Raw genomic sequence first — 18,644 nt, 5'->3', positions numbered from 1 at the left:
TGAGCATTGGGATGACGACCGTGCTCGTGACCACGATTGGCACATTTAGCCGCCTTCCACGTTTAAGATGACTTTCCCAGTGGTCCAGCCTGAGTGGAGATAATACCAGTACCTTTCTTTCACCTGTCCTTTTGGTTGAATATGAATGTCGCATGTTGATGCAGCAGTCTGATCCGTTTTGGAATGTTCATGCCCTTTTCCCTGCTCCTCTCTCCTTTGTCTGTAAGATTCACTTCACCCTCAGTTACTCAGGGAACCAGAGTCCTCTGTTAAGCATTTTAAATACCATGCATTTTGTATCTTTTTTCCCCGTGTCTGTTTCCTTTGCTAGATTATGGGCTCTATAAATCCTGTGTTGTTCTGCTACTCCGTTTCTCAGACTATGACACAGTGCCTGGCAGAAAAGGAGACCATTATTGGAAACTGTGGACTTAATATGGCTCACATGCACCTCCCCAAAGCCTCGGGGAAGACTTCAGCCGGAAGGGGTTTCATCCACCCTCAGCCCCATTTCTAGGGCTCTTCTGTGTACCACCTAGGCCCCATATGCTGTTACTGTGTTTATTTGCCTTCGGTCTTTGTACTAGATTATAAACACTTCAGAGTCCAGATCAATCCTGCATTCACTGCCGTTCCCATCATAGCTGCTTGCTTAGAGTAGGAGTGAGTGAATGAGCTGGTATCTGAAAACGTCTTGTTGAATTCCCCAAGTTCGTAGCGCTGTGGGATTTCATACTGTTCCTATTCTGAAGTTATCTTCCATCCTCCATCTTTCCTTTTGTGGTATGTTTCGTGGTTATAAATCTCTTCACCACCATTCAAATATTATCAAGAAGGGGGTGGAGGTCCGAAATGTGCCAGAGTGTCTTGACCTCCTGTCTGGTATTTATCATAGCTTTCCTAGGAATCGTCCTCGATAGGTCCTTTCTGCCTCGCACATAAAGTTCAGGCTCTTCGGTGCGGCACTCAGGACTTTGCACAGACTCACCCTGGGAGACCTTTCTGTCCTCATTTTCCACTCCCTTTTTTATTGCACACGTCCTGTACTCGAGCTAATGGTTTTCAATTCTGCCATTAGAATCACCTGGGGAGTTGGGGCACCTGGGTGGCTCAGTGGGTTAAGCTGCTGCCTTCGGCTCAGGTCATGATCTCGGGGTCCTGGGATCGAGTCCCGCATCGGGCTCTCCGCTCAGCGGGGAGCCTGCTTCCTCCTCTCTCTCTCTCTCTCTCTGCCTGCCTCTCTGCCTGCTTGTGATCTCTGTCAAATAAAATAAATAAAATCTTAAAAAAAAAAAAAAAAGAATCACCTGGGGAGCTTTAAAATAATACACTGAGGCATGGGTTCTGCCCTCCAGGAGTGAGTTCACCGGTCTGTGGTAGGGCCTGGGCATTGGTGTTTGTGAAAAGATCCACCGGTGGTGCTGTTTTGTAAAGCCAGGCCTGGAAACCATTGACCAGCTCAGTGTTGGCCACAAAGCGTGATCTGCTCCAAGAGCTTTGAGCAGAAAGGGTTCCGCAGTCAAGCTGGATTGGTACCGCCTTTTCTGTGCGCCTTTCCACATATTTGTAACTAGCGCTATCGAATGAAAGGTCTCAGGTGTCCAACAGCAAAGGAACCTGCTTAACTCTATTTAAGCCCGGGGAGGTCATCTGGTCAGGGAGCCCTTTATGTGTATAAATACTTGTTAACAACATCTGCAAAATAAAAACGCTGCTTCCAGCCTTATCTCAGCTTTTAAGTCCGTTCTATATGTGCTCTTCTTTAATCACCTCTTCCAAATCAGGCCCATGCCCTGCCTCAGCCCTCTCTCTCAGAACCCCCATTTTACCTTCTGAAGCACTTCCCACATCTGAAATTCCTCTGCATCGACCTGTCTGTTCGCTTCTGGCTCCCACCCCTGCAGTGTGCACTCCACGACAGCGGGGACTTCTCTGTCTTGTTCACCCTTGTGTCTCAGCACCTAAAGTAGGCCTGGCAAATAGTAGGTGCTTAATAAATATTTGTTGAGTGGACAGAAAGGCAGCCATACACTTGTGGTTTGGGCTTCTTCTAAGGTACACATTTAAATATTTAGACTGCCTGCACAATTTAATTAAAAGCAGCTTGAAATACATTTGAACAATATCTAGAAGTACAGGAACAAGAGGGGATGATAGTAGTTTCTTAAACATTTAATTTTCTCAACCTATCTCGTAGAATATTAAAAAAAGCAAAAGCAAAAGTAGATACGAGCCTGACTGTCAAGATAATGCTATTTTTCTGATTATAAAGAGGTGTGGGACGGTGGTGTGGGACCTCTTTTTTCTTTTTTTCTTTTTGAACCAGCCTGTTACAGGTGGCTTCTCCCAGCCTGAGGGAGTCCCACCTCTGTGGATCATGATGAGTTTGGGTGAGGCATCCTTGAGTGATGGCGGACGTTTGTGTGGGATACGCTGCTGCACAAAGGACAAAAACACACAAAATCCGCCAGGAATTAGTACGTTCTGTGGAAAAACATCCCCCTACAGTGAGAGTATTCAAACAGGTTTGTTCAGGGTGGCAGGGAGGGGATTTGCATATTTGAATCTGCGCATGGATCCCAGCAGTTTCTGGCCTTTGTTTGGCAGGGAATGGAATGGCCTGTTCTCTGTAGGAGTTCTCATGCGGCCTCTGTGTCCCTGGCTCCTGAAGCCTGGCTCCTGACTGTCCCAAGTTCTGAGTGGGATTGGCATGGGGAACTGCCCTGCACGTGTGGTGGTTCCTGTGTGACCCACTATACCTCGAATTACCAGGAACTGCTCTTTGTACTTCTGGTGAGAGCGTGGATGCCAGTGCATGGCTCGGGCCGGGCCCTTCCTTGGGCTGTGAGGTGCATCACCCCGCTTTACTCTGGAGATACCCTCGTGGAGATTTACCTTGATGCAGCATATGAGGCGCTCCCCGTTGTGTGCTCTTACAAATACCCCAGTTCTGGTGGGGAGGATATCAGCCGTCTGGTGTGATTAACCTAAGGAGGGAGGTGGAGTGGCATCTCCTTTTATCCTATTTCTAAACAATCTTTTAAAACACATGTCCTGCCAAGGTTTCAGAATGGAAGTTGTGGTCATTTACTTACTATTTACTTACTATTGTGACGGGGAAGGGGAAACCTTTGGTAGAGGCCAAGGGGAGGCCTTGCTAGAATTGAAAGGACAAGAGAAAAGGAAATGCTGAGGAATGTGGATAGAGACATAGGTTTTCCAGAAAATAGAGAGAAGAGAAAAACAGACAAGGAAAGGAAGTCTTTAGCCTGAAGTAAGAGGATAGACTGAAAAATAGAGCATGGCTGTCAGTGTATAGAAGGCGGTTTATTGCTTTACTTGGAGGTAGGTTTCCTTGATGAGCTTAAGGACCATTTGTATTTTTATTTGTCTTACTGTTTTTTTCCAAATTTCCAGAGTTCTTCTGTCTTTAGGTATTTCTTATATATAGTTTAATCACATAGATCATGTTGGGAAAAATTAAGGTAGATGATCATCACCTGCTGTGGGTGATGAATATTTGCTCCCTCTACTATTGCTAAGGATGAAAATGCTTAATTGTTAGTCAGCATCCTAAGGCACCTGTACACTTACGTCAGTAGGAAAGAGTAAGGTGAAAACAGCTGGAGAGATTGATGGATGGATTCAGAGACAGGGAGAGAGAAGAGAAATCAGACAGCTGGCCTGAGGAAATGAGCGTTTGCATGGGGGTCTTAGGACTCCGAGTAATCAGGTTCTCTGACCAGCTCAACCTTGTTGGGCGAAAGCTGACCTCACGCTCACCAGAGAAAGTCATTTTCTTTCCCTACTCCTGACATCCCACTTTTCCCTCCCATCTTTCCCCCCCATTTTCCCTGCCACTCCCCTCTGGTTGAGCGGAGTATAATCATGATAACATTGGTTACAGTGTTTCTCAGACTTGAAAACTGAAATGATTTGACCTTGTGGGAGTAATTGGATGTCTGGCACAATGATTGTCATTCTTAACCTTGATAATATATCACTCTCAACATTTAGAGCTGTTTTTAAACACAATAACCAGAGCTTGGAAAATATGGTAAGGATAATAGGCATCTGTCGGGGATTTCCCTTAAAGACCTTAGAGAGCTCAAGAGATGAGAGGAAAGGGCACTTTTTTCTAATTGTGGCCAAAATGCATCAGTAAAATGCAGCTTTACGGTGGGGATGGATTGGAATAGTTCAATGAAATGTAGATACATCGTGATACTCTTCAGGAAGGGCATTGCCCCTTGTACTCTTGAGCTAGCATCACAAATAGTAGCACCTGTATATTTCTTTAGGACAAACAAATGGTATGCTTCAGGGTCTGCAGTGAACTGAACTACAGACTGGGTACTTTTTCTTTCCCCCCCCTTTTTTTTTTTTTAAGATTTTATTTATTTGATAGATCACAAGCAGGCAGAGAGGCAGGCAGAGAGAGGGGTGGAGGAAGCAGGCTCCCTACTGAGCAGAGAGCCCAACTTGGGGCTTGATCCCAGGACCCTGGGATCATGACCTGAGCTGAAGGCAGAGGCTTTAACCCACTGAGCCACCCAGGCGCCCCGGACTGGGTTCTGAATGGCATACTTTGCACTCAGTAAATTAGCATAGATAGGAGTTCAAAACACAAAACAGATTGACATTGCTTTGAGGTGTTACTGTTGATAGAATCATTGCTTTAGTTCAACTCCCTAAAGGAGGTGGGATTGGGGTGCTGACTAAAAATTGGTTCATATCGTTCAAGGTAAGACTGAGTATTCCTAGGTGGTACCTCTTTCTTATTAGAGGGAAGTGGGATGATGAGAGCTTTTAAAAGTCTTAACACTTGCCCCCCCACCCACAAAAAAGTCTTAGTTGTTTGAATTAAGTCCCTTATGGAAACTGATAGATGTTTTATTAAATTGATTCTCACAATGTTATCACTTCATTTATTGCTTTATTAAGCAATATAAAATATTTTGTGCAAAATAAGTACCTGAACTAAAATAAAACGTAGGCATCTGGTTTACCAGCTTGCCAGCAATGCTGACTGTACCTTTCATCTAAATCTCTATGCCTTATTCCAGTTTGGCTTTTTAAAAATTTTTTTAATACAAAAATTAGTTTTGTCCATTATAGTGGGAATTGTAGTAAAGTTGAATTTTGATGACAAGATAAAAACTGAGTTGTCAGTTTCAAGGAATATTACTACTTGAATATTACTCCTTAGGTTGAGCCTGGATTTTTAAGAAGTCGGAAAGAATTTCTCATTAGTCCTCTTGACTTTTAATCTAGGAACAAGCAGGATCAGTTCCAGAAGCTAGGGCATTTCTTAGAAAATTTGGAACGGATCCGTGAACAAATGAAGATAATTTATCTTTGATTGAAATAAAAAATTACAGTCTTTGGTTGTGTAGAGGTAAAAGAAGGGTGGGGGCGAGAGTTGCAGAATTTATTTGTACTTATTCCAAAAAGGATTTCAGGTAGAGTAAGGAGAAATTTCTCTTCACCTTTTTGAAGTGTTTTATATAATTGGTGAATGTATGTTCTTGATAAATGCTTAATAAAATAGAGTCTCTCTTAAAACCATTTTTGGCAAAGAAACTGCTGCAGAAAGCAAATTAATTGTGAAATGTTATTCAAGAATGTTTTTCTGAAACTATAATTATTTGTGTTTTGTTGTTGTTGTTTTCTGGTTGGCTGCTAAAATGGTGTCCTAATTTGTTTTTCTGTTTTAGTTCAACAATATTGTGTAGTAGGTTGCTCCTGTTTTGATGAGAGACTAAAACTCCAAGAAATATTTTTTAAACCAATAATTGCTTTTGATACATCTCTTTGATTACTAAAATAAAGTTATCTGTGCTTTCTCTCAAGTTTATTATGTCATAAAAATAAAATTTGTTTAATTTTTTTAAGGAAATCATAGGCGGAAGTAATCTAAATAAAAATTAGGTTTTTATTATATTACAACTATTTGAGGGGATGTAATTTAATTCAAGTGTAGGCTTAACCAGGTTTTTGTCTTACTTAAATGACTAATGTAATTTGTTATGTGATAAAGAAAATATGTATTTGATATTGTGTTCTTCAGTATTTGTTACTTTTTTAATCTAATGGTTGAATTGTGGCATTCTTTTCAGTGCATGATGTTGCTTTGCCATGATGCAAGGGAGTTAAAGCATTTTTTAATAGATCTTGAGTTTAGGAGTATGAAGAAAAAAGTGGTGAAAACTTCTTCCTTGTGTTTTTGTGTTCCATTACCAATTGGTTAGGCCACTGGACGTCTCCGTTTTGGAGGTGTTAGCCTCTCAGCATTCCTGTGCCAAATGTTGAGTGCATAGCCAAGGTGTTTTCATAGACTGCCTTTTTCTAAAGTATTTTGCATAGTTTGGGTGTGTGTGTGTGTGTGTGTGTGTATGTATGTGTAGGGATGGTCACTTACTGGTTCTTTTCATCGGAAGGTGGCATAAAGGTGGGAAATTACAGGAGGAGGAAATAGAGTATTGGTGAAATGAGGGTAGGAAAATACTATTTTTGAAACTTATTTTTAAATGACTGTCTTCATGGGTAGAGGAAGACAATCGAAATATCAAAAATTGTTAATGGATTCGACAAACGGCAGCTCTAAAAACAAATTACTTTGTTACGATTTGGCATGAACAATTGTCCTTTTATTGGGGCCGTTAATGCTATTTTGGAATATCGTGGGCATCTAAAGACAATAGTCTAGCTGCGTCTGTAAGGCCTCGAATACCACAATAACATCAGCAGCCCTAACAGCAGTATTTCAGAATCTTGGCCTGTTTAAATGGGCTCTCTGTGAACGTAGTTGTTCAGGGATGCATGAGCCACATCACCTATAAATTTGATTGGAAGCTACAGCGCTGGCATAGGCTGATGGATAGCAGATTAGAGCCCTGATTAACCATGTGATTCGAAGACTGGGAATATATTGTCTAAGCAAGATTCATCAGACGCAATCAGAATTTCAAGTGGTCAGATGAAATTCAAATGTGTATTGTGGCTTTTCTTCCCCTAGTGCTTTTCCTCCTAGGTTGCCTTTTTTTTTCCCCCTCTCTTTCCCCAAAGCTGAAAAATACTTCTTTGATGAATCTGCTCCTTACCCTAAAGCTGTCTGTCTGTTATTCATCAGAAAGCAGGTCGCAGTTCAGTGAGCAGAAGAAAAGATTTTAATAGAAGCTGTGCCAAGGGCTGTAATGCATCATTTTAGGGCCCTAATTACATTACAATGACAAATATCAATGGTGACAACAGCAATAACCTACATCCTTTAATGGCTGTGCTGGAAAAGGAGTTTGGGCCCCACGCCATTAGATTAGACTCAGTTTCAAAACATAGGCCATTAGAAGTGTGTGTCCACAGTATTATTGGCTGATCACTGAAGCCCAGTGGAAAGGCCTGTAAATAAATGATGCCTCCCTAAAGCTGGGTCCTGTGGGACAAAAGAGGCAAAATTAGTTGACCATGGAAGCAGCAGTGTTTCCGAGGCAACTTTAGCTTTCAAAGTGAGGAATGACCTGCTTAATTTTATGAAATCACACACACATCCACCCCCCTGCCGCCAATTAGCCTGACCATGAAAAATCCATTGGCATGACAACTTAAAGAAATTAAGAAGTCTTTTAAACAAAAGGAGACCTATAAAGAAAAAGTTTGCAAGACCCTTCCCTTTTCTCTGTTACGTGTGTTAATATACGTGAATAAATAAATCAACTTTTCTACTTTTCTACATTTATTTTTAAGAAAATGCAGATTTATTATTACTTTTTTTTTTCCCACAGTTGCTCAGACTTAAAATAGCCTAGGTCCAAAATCGAAGAGGCCAAATAAATACCTCTTGGTCTTCATTTTGCCCGATGAGTAAGTTTCCTTAGAGTAGTTTTTATTGCCTAGATTATGTAGGCAAACTAAAGAACTCAGTTTTCTTATGTGCCCACACATTTTTAAACCCTCCTAGCAAGGGACTATTTTATTTATGTAAACAACATAATGAGGAAAATATGCTTGGCAGATGGTTCTAAGCATTAGAATCATCAGTTTGGTCTGCCCCAAAGTGTCTCATTATCTTTTATTCTCTCCCCCTCCATCTCTCCCTACAAAAAGCTTAACAACCAAATGCCTTTGAGATGCAGTGCTTTCGGTCTGGTGAATGCTACTCTGTTTTCTCGGCTCACACTGGAATTTCACCCATAACCACTGTGGTATGTCCGCCCAGGTGGAGAGTGGTTAGGTGATTCCCACTGCAGCTTTTCATGGTGGTTTAAGCATTCTTAAAGGATAGCTAAATGCTCCGTGGGGCCAGTGCAGTAAATTAAATCAGGTCAGCACAGTTGGGTCCTTATTCACTGCTGTGTTACTGGTGCTGGGTTTTTGTCCATCCTGTTAGGACAGGCTGGGAAGGAAAGCCTGGGTTTGAAACTTCCTTCACGGTGAATTTGTGTTTTCTCTTGGCTGGCGAAGGTTTTAAGGTGCTGGCATTTAAAAGATTGCATAGCTGCAAAGTCAGAAGGGTGCTGATGAAAGAAGGAAACCTAGATTGCATGAGGAGAGTGTAGTGTCGCTGTCATTCTGGTAATGGCTTAGCAAGAAAAAGAGCATTTTTGTCCTCTTATAAAATGAGAAACTGACCCTGGATGGAATTTATTTTAAGAATGTCTCAGGAAAAGTAATTGCTTTACATTTTCTGCCTCTCTACACTTCTTGCCTGTCCTTCAACCCATCCCATCATTTAAAATATAAGCTATTTTGCATGTATGTGTATCAAAAAACCATGTGTTTACATGTCCCCATCCTGAAGTATATAAGGAGCAGTCGGATAATACAAATTAAGATGATCACCAATGAAGCTCTGGGTAGATTTTTAAAGAAAAGTTAGTGGGTAGCACTAATTTCTTTCTTTTTCTTTTTCTCTTTTTCTTTCTCTTTCTTTCTAAATTTCTTCTAACTTTCCTTCTTTCACTCACTGTAGCATCCTATTGATAGAAAATTTCTATACTTAACAGAAATTATTAGGGAATAAATTCTGTATTATCTGATGTTGCTGAGACTTTGCAGATCTGTAGTTCAAGAATAAGTAATGTTCCCAAGGTTAGTTTCTGTATATATACAAATCCCTTTCTGCTAAGTGTAGGGAAATTTTACCATGGTCTGCCTCTGCACAGTGAAAACCCTGGTGGGACACATTTTTGGAAATTTTCATGATTGAAGAAAACCTGCTGTTCCCTATCAATTTATAACTTCAGGATCTCAGTTAATCATCTTACCTGTGTTGGTTGGGTGTTCTTCTTTTGGGAAGTTGGGGGCTTTAGCAAAGGCCACAAATGAAGAAATCCAATGAGTTGCTGAGAGAAACTGGGATGGTAGGATGAATGTATCTTTACTGTTAAAACGAAAAACCATATTAGAATGAACAAGGGTCCTGTTGAAGGCTTTTGAAAACTGACTTCCAGTCATGAAAATTAAATTCCTTTTTTATGTTGTCCTGGTGCTTGAAGGTTGACTTTTTAAGATGAATGCCGGTTAATAAATTGTGCTATTAATGTGGCACTGTTGTCACTGCCTCCTTTTAATGGGCTTGCTGATGAGAGTTCTCCTCTTCCTTAGGAAGTACGCCAGCCAGAATATAAAGTGTGTTTTAATATCATCCTGTTAATATTTTGGGAATTTGTAACCAGCTGACTGTTCTCTTTATTGCTTTCCTTTCCTTTTTTTTTTTTTTTTTTTTTTAAATGCAGGCAGAGATTGTCAAGAGGCTGAATGCTATCTGTGCGCAAGTCATTCCCTTCCTGTCCCAAGAGGTAAGGCAGTTGGTTTGAGACACTGGGCTAGAAGGTGCCATTTTAGTGGTTTTGCAGAAGAGGGATTGTGGAACTGACTCTTTGGCCATGTCAGTCTCTTGGTGTTTGTATGGCACATTTCTAAGATACAGTGTTCACATTCCAACTTCTACACCTTATTAACATTCCGTGGAGAATAATTGTGTTCATATAATGGAACATTTTCTAACGTGTGAAGCAAAATTCAATTGTTAAAATATCTTGCTGTTATTGGACGATGTATTGTTGTTGCTCAGAATTATGACTGTTTTCCATAATGGCCTCTCATAGGGTGGATTGAAATGTTGCCCAGAAGGGTTTGTTACATGCTTTGGTCACTGGGCATTAAGAGTTGCCATAAAGACACATCCAGAGAAAGTGCTTTATATAGTAAATGGACTAAGGTAACTTTTGGCTAGCTGCTTTAAAAAAGTTACCTACTACCTGATGAAATCTTAACACTGTGTCTGCACTTGGAAAAAGATAGGCAGGATGGACTCTGTGGGCTCGGCGCTCTGAGTACCACAGACTTTGTGCCCCTCTCGCTCACCAGCCGTGGAAGCACACGCTGTCTGCAGATATGCTCATGTTGGAATGAGAAGGTGCATTTCTCGGGGATGGTGGCGTCCTTGTGACTTTTCTGGCCTCTTTTTGTTTGCTTGCTTGCTTTTGGTAGGCAAAGTTTAGGTGGAAGTGCTTCTGGATTACTGAATCCGTCATTTGCTCAGGTAAGAGCACCTGTGAAAAGGTGTGTCTCGGCCACCGAGTTTTGTGCTGTGGGCTAGAAGGCACCGCAGCACTTTCCTCCTACCCTCCACTTCTGTAGGTACGTTGTGGCGTTGCTTTCCAGGAGAGCTGCCCGTCTGCCTGCCTGCCCGTGGGCATGTACTGATGTGAGCCTGCAGCGGGTGTTTGAGCATGGGTGTGTATTACAGATCATGTGAATTCCTATGTAAATTCTTACTTGGTTTGAACTCGGTTGGATCTCAGTAACCATGGGTACCTTTCATCAGGTAAATATCCCACAGAGTACTCATGTTCACGAACCATGGATCTGAGTTAACATCCTTAATTCAAATGTTCTTCTGGACCACAAACAACAATGGAGGAATTGTCTTTCTTTTCCTTTAGCTGTGACCACAAAACCACTACCCACTATATCCGCATTTGCCTATTTCTGCTCAGGATTTGCTTGTGACTAGATTGGGTGGAGTTAAGAGGCCTGTTTGCATTTCTTTAGGAAGCCTGGCCTAGCTTGCCCAAGGCAGACCAGTGTGTCTCTTAGTTGAAGCTGCTCTGCTTTATGGAGCTGGAGGATGGGGAGAATGTGTGTGCAACCCACAGAGCTGTAACCGTGTGAGGTGTTACACCCCAGGTGGAGGGAAGAGTTTGAACTATCCCTGGGGGGGTATGACACTTGAGACCTTTGCAAGCATAGACCCCCCCATCTGTAATCACTGGTAGATCTTATGCCTATGGCATTTTTGCAGAATCTGTGGGGTTATATGCCAAAGGGGAAGGAGATCTTGGGGGTGGTGGTGGAGCTGATCTGCAAATAGGTTGTTTTCCCACCTGAGTTGTGTTGTTTGTGCTGGGAGGCCCATTAGGAGGAGAATGTGTAATGGTAGTGGTGCCGAGCAAGACCGGACTGGAATGAATTGGCTAAGGAAGTAGTTGTACCCCACAGAGGAAAGCCACAGGGAGATACTTGCAACTCCTCTCTGCTTGAGGCTGGGAAGACAGCATCATGATCTCACCACTTACTGTTTATTTCACCAATACTTTTGACATTTCTTGGTTAAAATCCTTGATTTGTGTGTAACGAATGACCTGTGTCATAGTTCTCTAAATCCTAAATCTTTTCTTCTGCTTTGGATTTAATTGGCTCTTCTTTTTTCAGTTTCTGAAGGTGTGCGTCTCTCTTTTAATGTGTGGGCCACAGACATGTTTGTTCCTGTCCAACCCAGGCCTCTCTGAGGTTTTGTGTCTGAACATTGCCCACCTCGTTTCATCTTCTGGGCATTCTGTGAGCATCAGACTTGTCGCTTCTGTCCTGAGGCCAGATGGACCGTAATCTGGAGGGAGGGAAGGAGGCAGGTTATTAGAGGAAGATGAATTCTATTTCCTGTCTCTTCAGAGGCATGGAAAATCACTCTTGCATGGCTGCGAGCGTCACTCGGTGCCAGGACTGAAGGCTCTTAATCTGATCTTTTAACACCGGCTCTCTGTGTGACAGTCTCACTGCCAAAACGGCAGCTGTGGCATTAGAATTTATTTTAGAACGTTTTTATTTAAAAATGAAATGATTGTATTTAGAAAAAAGGAGAACATTCCCTGAAGACTAGTACATATAAGGTACAGGACAGTGGTTGGAGGGGGTTTTTTCGGGAATTTGACGGGAACAGAGGTACATACCTTTAGAAGCCCGTTTTAAATTTAGCCTTCGTGTGCTTGTTAACGTACCTGCTTAATACTGCTTGTGGTTAGTATACCACATTTCCTAAAATTTAAAAAATTACACATGCAATGCTGAATGACAACTATTAAATAAATTTAGTTTTAAGTGCCAGACTTTTTTTTGGAAATAAGTTGTGTAATTGTGGTTCATAAGTACTTAAAGAATGTCTGTATTGCAGGAAACAATCATAGGAAAAGACATTTTCCTGGTAGATTTCACAAAACAGTTTTTAGAATTATAGCCAATGTATATTTTAATGATGTGTCTGTTGCACTTACTACTGCAGAAGTCCCAGGCGTTAGACAAAGGTAATTGCCAACTTTTGTCGTCAAAGCAAGTATCACATAAAATTCTTTTTCTTTCTTTCTTTTTATTTTTTTTAAAGATTTTATTTATTTATTTTGATAGACAGAGGCAGTAGGCAGAGATGCAGGCAGAGAGAAGGGAAAGCCGGCTCCCTGCTGAGCTGAGAGCCCGATGCACGGTTGGATCGCAGGGCCCAGAGACCATGACTTGAGCAGAAGGCAGAGGCTTAACCCACTGAGCTACTCAGGTGCCCCTAGTTCTTTTTCTTCTTCTTCTTCTTCTTTTTTTTTTTTTTTTTTTTTAAGGCAGGGTGAGGCATGCAAGCAGGAGGGGGAGGGGCAGAGGAAGAGAGAGAACCTTAAGCAGGCTCCATGCTCTGTATCATGCCTGACACAGGGCTTGGTCTCGCAACCCTGAGATCATGACCCGAGCTGGAATCAAGAGTCAGAGGCTTAACCTGTGCCACCCAGGCACCTCTCACATATAGTTCTAAAAATTTTATAGGATCCCTAATACCAGAGTTTAAAGAAGCCTCGTGAGTGAGTCCTCACCTGTCCGAAGCTGTTTTTTTCCTCCCACTTTCTTTTGGATTTTAGGAATGAGTAAGACTGATCTAGATTCTATTGCCATCAGGTTTCTTCTTTAAAAGGCAGATCTCAACGAAGTAAGTGGGAAGTTCTTCTCTCTCCTGCTTTGGGTCTCCTTCGCAGGAGGGGAGCTATAAATAATCAACTCCCCGTTGGCAGGTCCAGAAGCAAGAGATGCCAAAATGATGACAGTTGGATCTGGGTAGAGTCCTGGCCTCCCTGTTACAAATTATGTGGCTTACTATAGCCAAGTAAAGCTGGGTGACCTTTTTAGCAAATGGTTTGCCTCTGGAAGCCTCAGTCTCCTCACCTGTACCTGAGGTTAGTGTGCGATGCGTGCTTGTGCCCAGTAAGCCCCTCCGGATGCTGGGTCGCCGCGGTGCCTGCTACAGGAGGAGCAGCACAGCTCTGAGTTTCCTGTTGGAGAAGACGTGGAACCAGCCCTCCCGCCCCTTTTTACTCATTACCTTTCGAAGAATGAATTGGTTATCTTCCTCTCTTCTGTCGTCCTTATAGAGGAAAAGAGTGTAAATTAAAACTGAAGTTAGGGCTGTGAACTAGCTAAAAATCTCAGTGAGGCATATTTGGTAGCCCTAAGGGTGATTTCTCTTCTAGCTCCAAAAATTAATTTTCTAGTGTAGCGAACACCTGTCTCTCCCCAAGGAACAAGCAAATATCCGGAGAGGGTTCGGCCTGTAGTGCTGACCTCTGGAGTGCAGTGGTTTGGGATGTGGTCTGTGTTTTACCCACGAAGCTATCTAGAAAAACAAACTTCTCAGTCCACTTGGGGACTGGCTCTTTTCCAAATATCTGGTTGCTTAGCTGAAGTTAGTTTTGTTTTTACACGTAGTTTATGGATGGACTCTCTTTTTCATCAGTGATTTCAGGATATCTCTTGTAGACCGTTAGACCTTATGAGGCTTCAGCAAAATTGAAGGATGCTCGTAAGTAATGACTTGCCTGCAGGACCCCTCACCCCCCAACCCCTGTTTCTTGTTTCTTGAGTTACTTAAGTGGAGGCAGAACTGCTTTATTGCTGGTGGAGGAACCCTGTCGACTTGTTCTCCCAGACCTGAGGCAGAGTTATGGCAGAACCCCCAGCTTTGAGGCCTGGGCTTCCTAGTCAGCAGCTGTTTCTTCCTTGTTTGTGAAAATACTGATTTTATGGGAAATGAAATGAATAATTTAAATCATTCTTTTGACCACATTTAATAATAGTTCTCTGGTCATTAGAAATTTTAGGCTATAAAAGGGAAATCAGGAGTGAAATTTTTAAGCCTTTTATTTTTATTCTGTATTTACCTAGGGAAAAGAGAGTATTCCAACTTGAAGAGTTTCTGGTGCACATTTAATTGTGATTCAAAACTTGGTTTTTATTATCCTGATAGCCTATTTAGTGAGTAGAACCAAATAGTGTCTTCCTCTGGAATTATGTAGATTTATTTGGGTGCTTTCCATTGCATTTAAATAGTAGAAAATCATACATAAGTACATAATGGTATAATACGTGCTTCTTTAAATTCCAATTCCAATAGCAAGAATAGCTACGGTACCTGACTTTCTGTTTTGTACATGCCATAAATTTGGTCCTTTTAATTTGATGGCAAACAAACCCCTTCTATGATATGAGATATGAGTGTATCTCAAATGCTGCTTTTTTAGTACCTGGGTTAATATGGTGCTGAATTGCTCTGAACCACATTTTGCATGTATAGAATAATTGTAAAATGGACGTTGAAAAATGTGATCAGTCACTTTCATACTGTGCCTCAGGGAGGAAATGAACAAAATACAGTGGTTACATGCACTGGTGGCGGTGTTCTCGCCTCATAATGGCACCAGGTTAACTCGTCTTATTGCTTGTTAACTTCGTAAGGAACCACTGGCTTGTGATAACATGGTTTGATGTAGGCGAGCTTGGCTGAACTCACCAGAGATCTCCTGATAAGTATGCGGTGACACCCGCAAGACCATCTTCAGAGATCGTTCATTAAATGCCAGCAGCCTTCATAGGACACGTCTGCGTTCCAGTCAGGGCCATTTTGTCAGTGCTGGTAATACATTATGACAGTGCTATATATCTAAAGGATGTCCTGAAATGACTAATACACCTAGATTGAGGCTTTCATGAATTTTGTCTCGTTTTCGGATTCTTACATTGGACAATCTTTCATTTAAAGTCTGGGTTTTTTTTCCCTTACAAAACTGACTGAAGCATCAGGGAGCATAATCCTGTCCCTCGTTCCGTGGTTTGGCCAGCTGACTTCTTTTATGTGACCGAGTACTTTAGTGACAGTTGTGTATTTGGCGAGATCCTTATGGTGACATTATAGCCTGCTTGCCCTCGGTAAGTAAATGGTCCTCAGGAAGGAGAACTTCTCTGCAGGTTTCAATGTCAGCCTCCTTTCAGAAGCAGCAATGCCAACCCTTACCAATATGTGTTGAAAAAATTAACCTGCTTTCGAGAAACCTACTCATTTCTTTGACTTTCAGTTAGGTGATGATTGGATTATTACTGAATTATTACTTTACAATGCTTTAAGTAGAGCTTATAATATCTATTAAGGTAGCCATAGCCACATGTGGCTATTTAGATTTAAAATTAATCTGGGGCACCTGAGTGGCTCAGTGGGTTAAAGCCTCTGCCTTCGGCTCAGGTCATTATCCCAGGGTCCTGGGATCGAGCCCCGCATCAGGCTTTCTGCTCAGCAGAGCCTGCTTCCTCCTCTCTCTCTGTCTGCCTCTCTGCCTACTTGTGATCTCTGTCTGTCAAATAAATAAATAAAATCTTAAAAAAAAGTGAAAATAAAATTAATCAAAGTTACATAAGGTTACAAATTAAGTTTTCCAATCACATTAGCCCCATTTCAAGTGCTCAGTATCCACTGGTAGGTGGCTAGTGGCCACCAGATTATCAGCACAGATTTAGAAAGTTTCTGACATCGTAGAAAGTTCTCTTGGAAAGCAGGGACTTGAGAATTTATTGGATAGGTCAGGCAAGCATGCTCTGTCCTCGTGTGGGTCAGAGCAGTGAAGGTGAGGCTAGGTGGTCAGTAGGAAAAAGCCTTGTACAGTACTTTCCAAGCCTTAGTCCCAAGTTTCACAGATAAAATTGTATGTAAAACCTTGCATACATATTCAGTCTCTGAGATTTGAAGCTCAGAGAAGACCTGCCATTTACCAGGTATAGGCAGAATTAAACCTGGTGGGTTTTTTGTTTTGTTTTTGTTTTAAGTAATACCTGATTTCTTGTGGGACTAACATTTCTTGGGATACCATTAAGAATGGCCAATTTGAATTTAAAGCTTATTTGGGCCAGTAGAGTTGCTGAAACAGACTGAGTGGGATTTTAGCCTGACTTACTGGGCATGGAGTGACTCTTTCACTCAGATTTGACCTGCTTAGCCACGCCGGCAGTATTCTGTCTTACCACCTAGAGCACCACAGCGGAGCGTCAGTGGAGCGGCCAGAGGATGAGTGGCTTAAAGCCAGTGGCCTAGGGATATTTAACTGGGGATATAGAAAGTGAAAACAAACATTAGGCCATTTTTGTGTACTTGAAGTGCAGTCCATTGGAGGAGAATGTAGAGGCAAAACTGGATCCAGTGGGAAGAAGTTGGGAGAGGTAGCTTTCTAATAATATTAGAGCCCATTCTCCCCACATAGGAAAAGCTTGTGCATGAGGTGGGTGGAGAGATCCCTTCCAGAGGATATTATCAAGAGAGACTGACGTACTGCTTGGGGAGGGTATGGCAGGGGAAACGCATCTGTTGGATAGTAATGGCTTTTGGCCTGTGGCTGATACTACAAGGCCACCCACCAGTCCCCGCAGCCAGGGCACCATTTAGAAATCTGTAGGCTTTTGGGAAGGTGGAGAGACTTTTGTTGGTCAGTTTATAGTTACAGTGCTTGGGGCACTGCTGCCATCTGGGTCTCATGTTCTAAGGCTTTTACTAGTTCTGAGCAAGTGGCTTTTTATGTACATGTGGCTAATGAGTCCTGTTGAGCAGGAAGGGCATTTGGTCCAAGTTCAAGTTTATCTTTCACTCTAGAGTATTGTGTTAGCCTTCTGCCTGTTCTCCCTCCTGTCTGGCTCATCTCTCTGTCATCCAGTTTCTTTACTATCCCAGGTCTATCTTGCTGAGATGCAGAACTGATAACACTCAGCTGCTTTAAAATTTCTAACAAAAATTTTGCCCACCTGGGGATATCTGGGTAGTACGATCGATTAAACATCTGACTCTTGATTTCTGCCTAGGTCATGATTTCAGGGTCGTGAGATTGAGCCCCACTCAGGCTCCTCACTTAGCTCAGAGTCTGCTCGAGATTCTCTCTCCCTCTGCTTCTCGCATTCATGCAAGCTCTTTCTTTCTTTCTCTCTAAAATCAATCTTTAAAAAAAAAAAAAAAAAAAAAAAAGAATGCCTTACCAGGATAAAGTCCCAAGTTTTCTGCATGTCATGCAGAGCCTGTCTGTGTTTGGCCTCCTCCTGCCTTACACATTTCACTTCCGCTAGTATGGTTCTAGAGCGCGTGCCTGGGCCCTACCCATGTGACTTCGGGCTCTTGCCTTTGTTGTTATTTTTGTGAATACTTTTCCACTTAAAGTTTTGCCTGTGTGTTTTGCCCTGCCCGAGAAGGCTTTCATTCCCACCTTGCTTTGTCTCTCCCAATTCTGCTCCTTAGCCTGTTCTTTTGCAACCATCCACGTTGGTTCTCTTCCTTGACAGACCCGCGCCTTTCTCCTCCAGGGACCTGGCCAAAGCTCTTCTCTCTGCCTGAGATTCTTTTCTCCTTGCTTTATCCACAGAACTCCTGCACATGCTTCTGGTCTCGGTTGTTGGGTCAGCTTTCACAGGGAGCCTGCCCTCAGCCCTCAGATTCCATTAGCTGTCTCCCCAATAAGTGATTGCATAGCATCCTGTAATTTTCTTCATGGAAATTATCCTCCCGTTGTGATATTACTGAGCCTTTGGGTGTTACTCATTCACTGAGTGTCTTGTTCATGACTCTAGTCTTGGTTCCTGCCACAGTCATCTGGCACACAGTAGGTTCCTAATAAATAATTGACTGAATGAATAAGCAAGCAAAGCCTTTCCTGATGCTCTAGGAAGTATGCTGGGCATGCCTTCCTATAACCTCCCCTAGTATTATTTTATGTCTTGGCTTTGCTATATAATATAAGGTGCTCTGTGTCTGGGAGTTCCTTTTGAGGATTGGGGGCCATTATCCCAAGTGCTGACTTTTTCATGTCACGTGTCAGGAATATTAATGTTGTTCATTATAAAAATCCTACTTCACTTTACACCTCTGCCTTTACCCACTACCTCTTTACTTACCCCTATCAGTAAGGTAGGTAGGAGGTAAGGAGGGGGGAGTGGGTATGAAAAAAAAAATTCCAAGTTGTAATGTAGAGGTTTTTCCCCCTGGTTTTATTAGAAATACTACATCTGTTACCATGCCCTAAAATATTGGCTGG

The 18,644-nt window shown here is 42.2% G+C and overlaps 1 protein-coding gene across 11 annotated transcripts in view; it reads left to right on the top strand.

Annotated features, from left to right (window-relative positions):
* Positions 1 to 18,644, top strand: part of TLE4 (TLE family member 4, transcriptional corepressor) — a 140,902-nt gene that overhangs the window by 25,326 nt on the left and 96,932 nt on the right. For 8 of the 11 annotated variants that reach the window (XM_059411807.1, XM_059411806.1, XM_059411800.1 and 5 more), the window contains exon 5: positions 9,735 to 9,797. The exons of the other annotated variants lie outside the window; for them this stretch is intronic. In XM_059411807.1, the coding sequence (XP_059267790.1) occupies positions 9,735 to 9,797 (63 nt within the window). The remainder of the gene's footprint in view (positions 1 to 9,734; positions 9,798 to 18,644) is intronic. 11 annotated transcript variants of the gene reach the window in all.

The sequence above is a fragment of the Mustela nigripes genome, chromosome 9 (assembly GCF_022355385.1).
Source record: "Mustela nigripes isolate SB6536 chromosome 9, MUSNIG.SB6536, whole genome shotgun sequence".
NCBI lineage: Eukaryota > Metazoa > Chordata > Mammalia > Carnivora > Mustelidae > Mustela > Mustela nigripes.
Note: the sequence above shows the minus strand (reverse complement) of the source record. Positions and strands in the feature narration are given on the sequence as shown.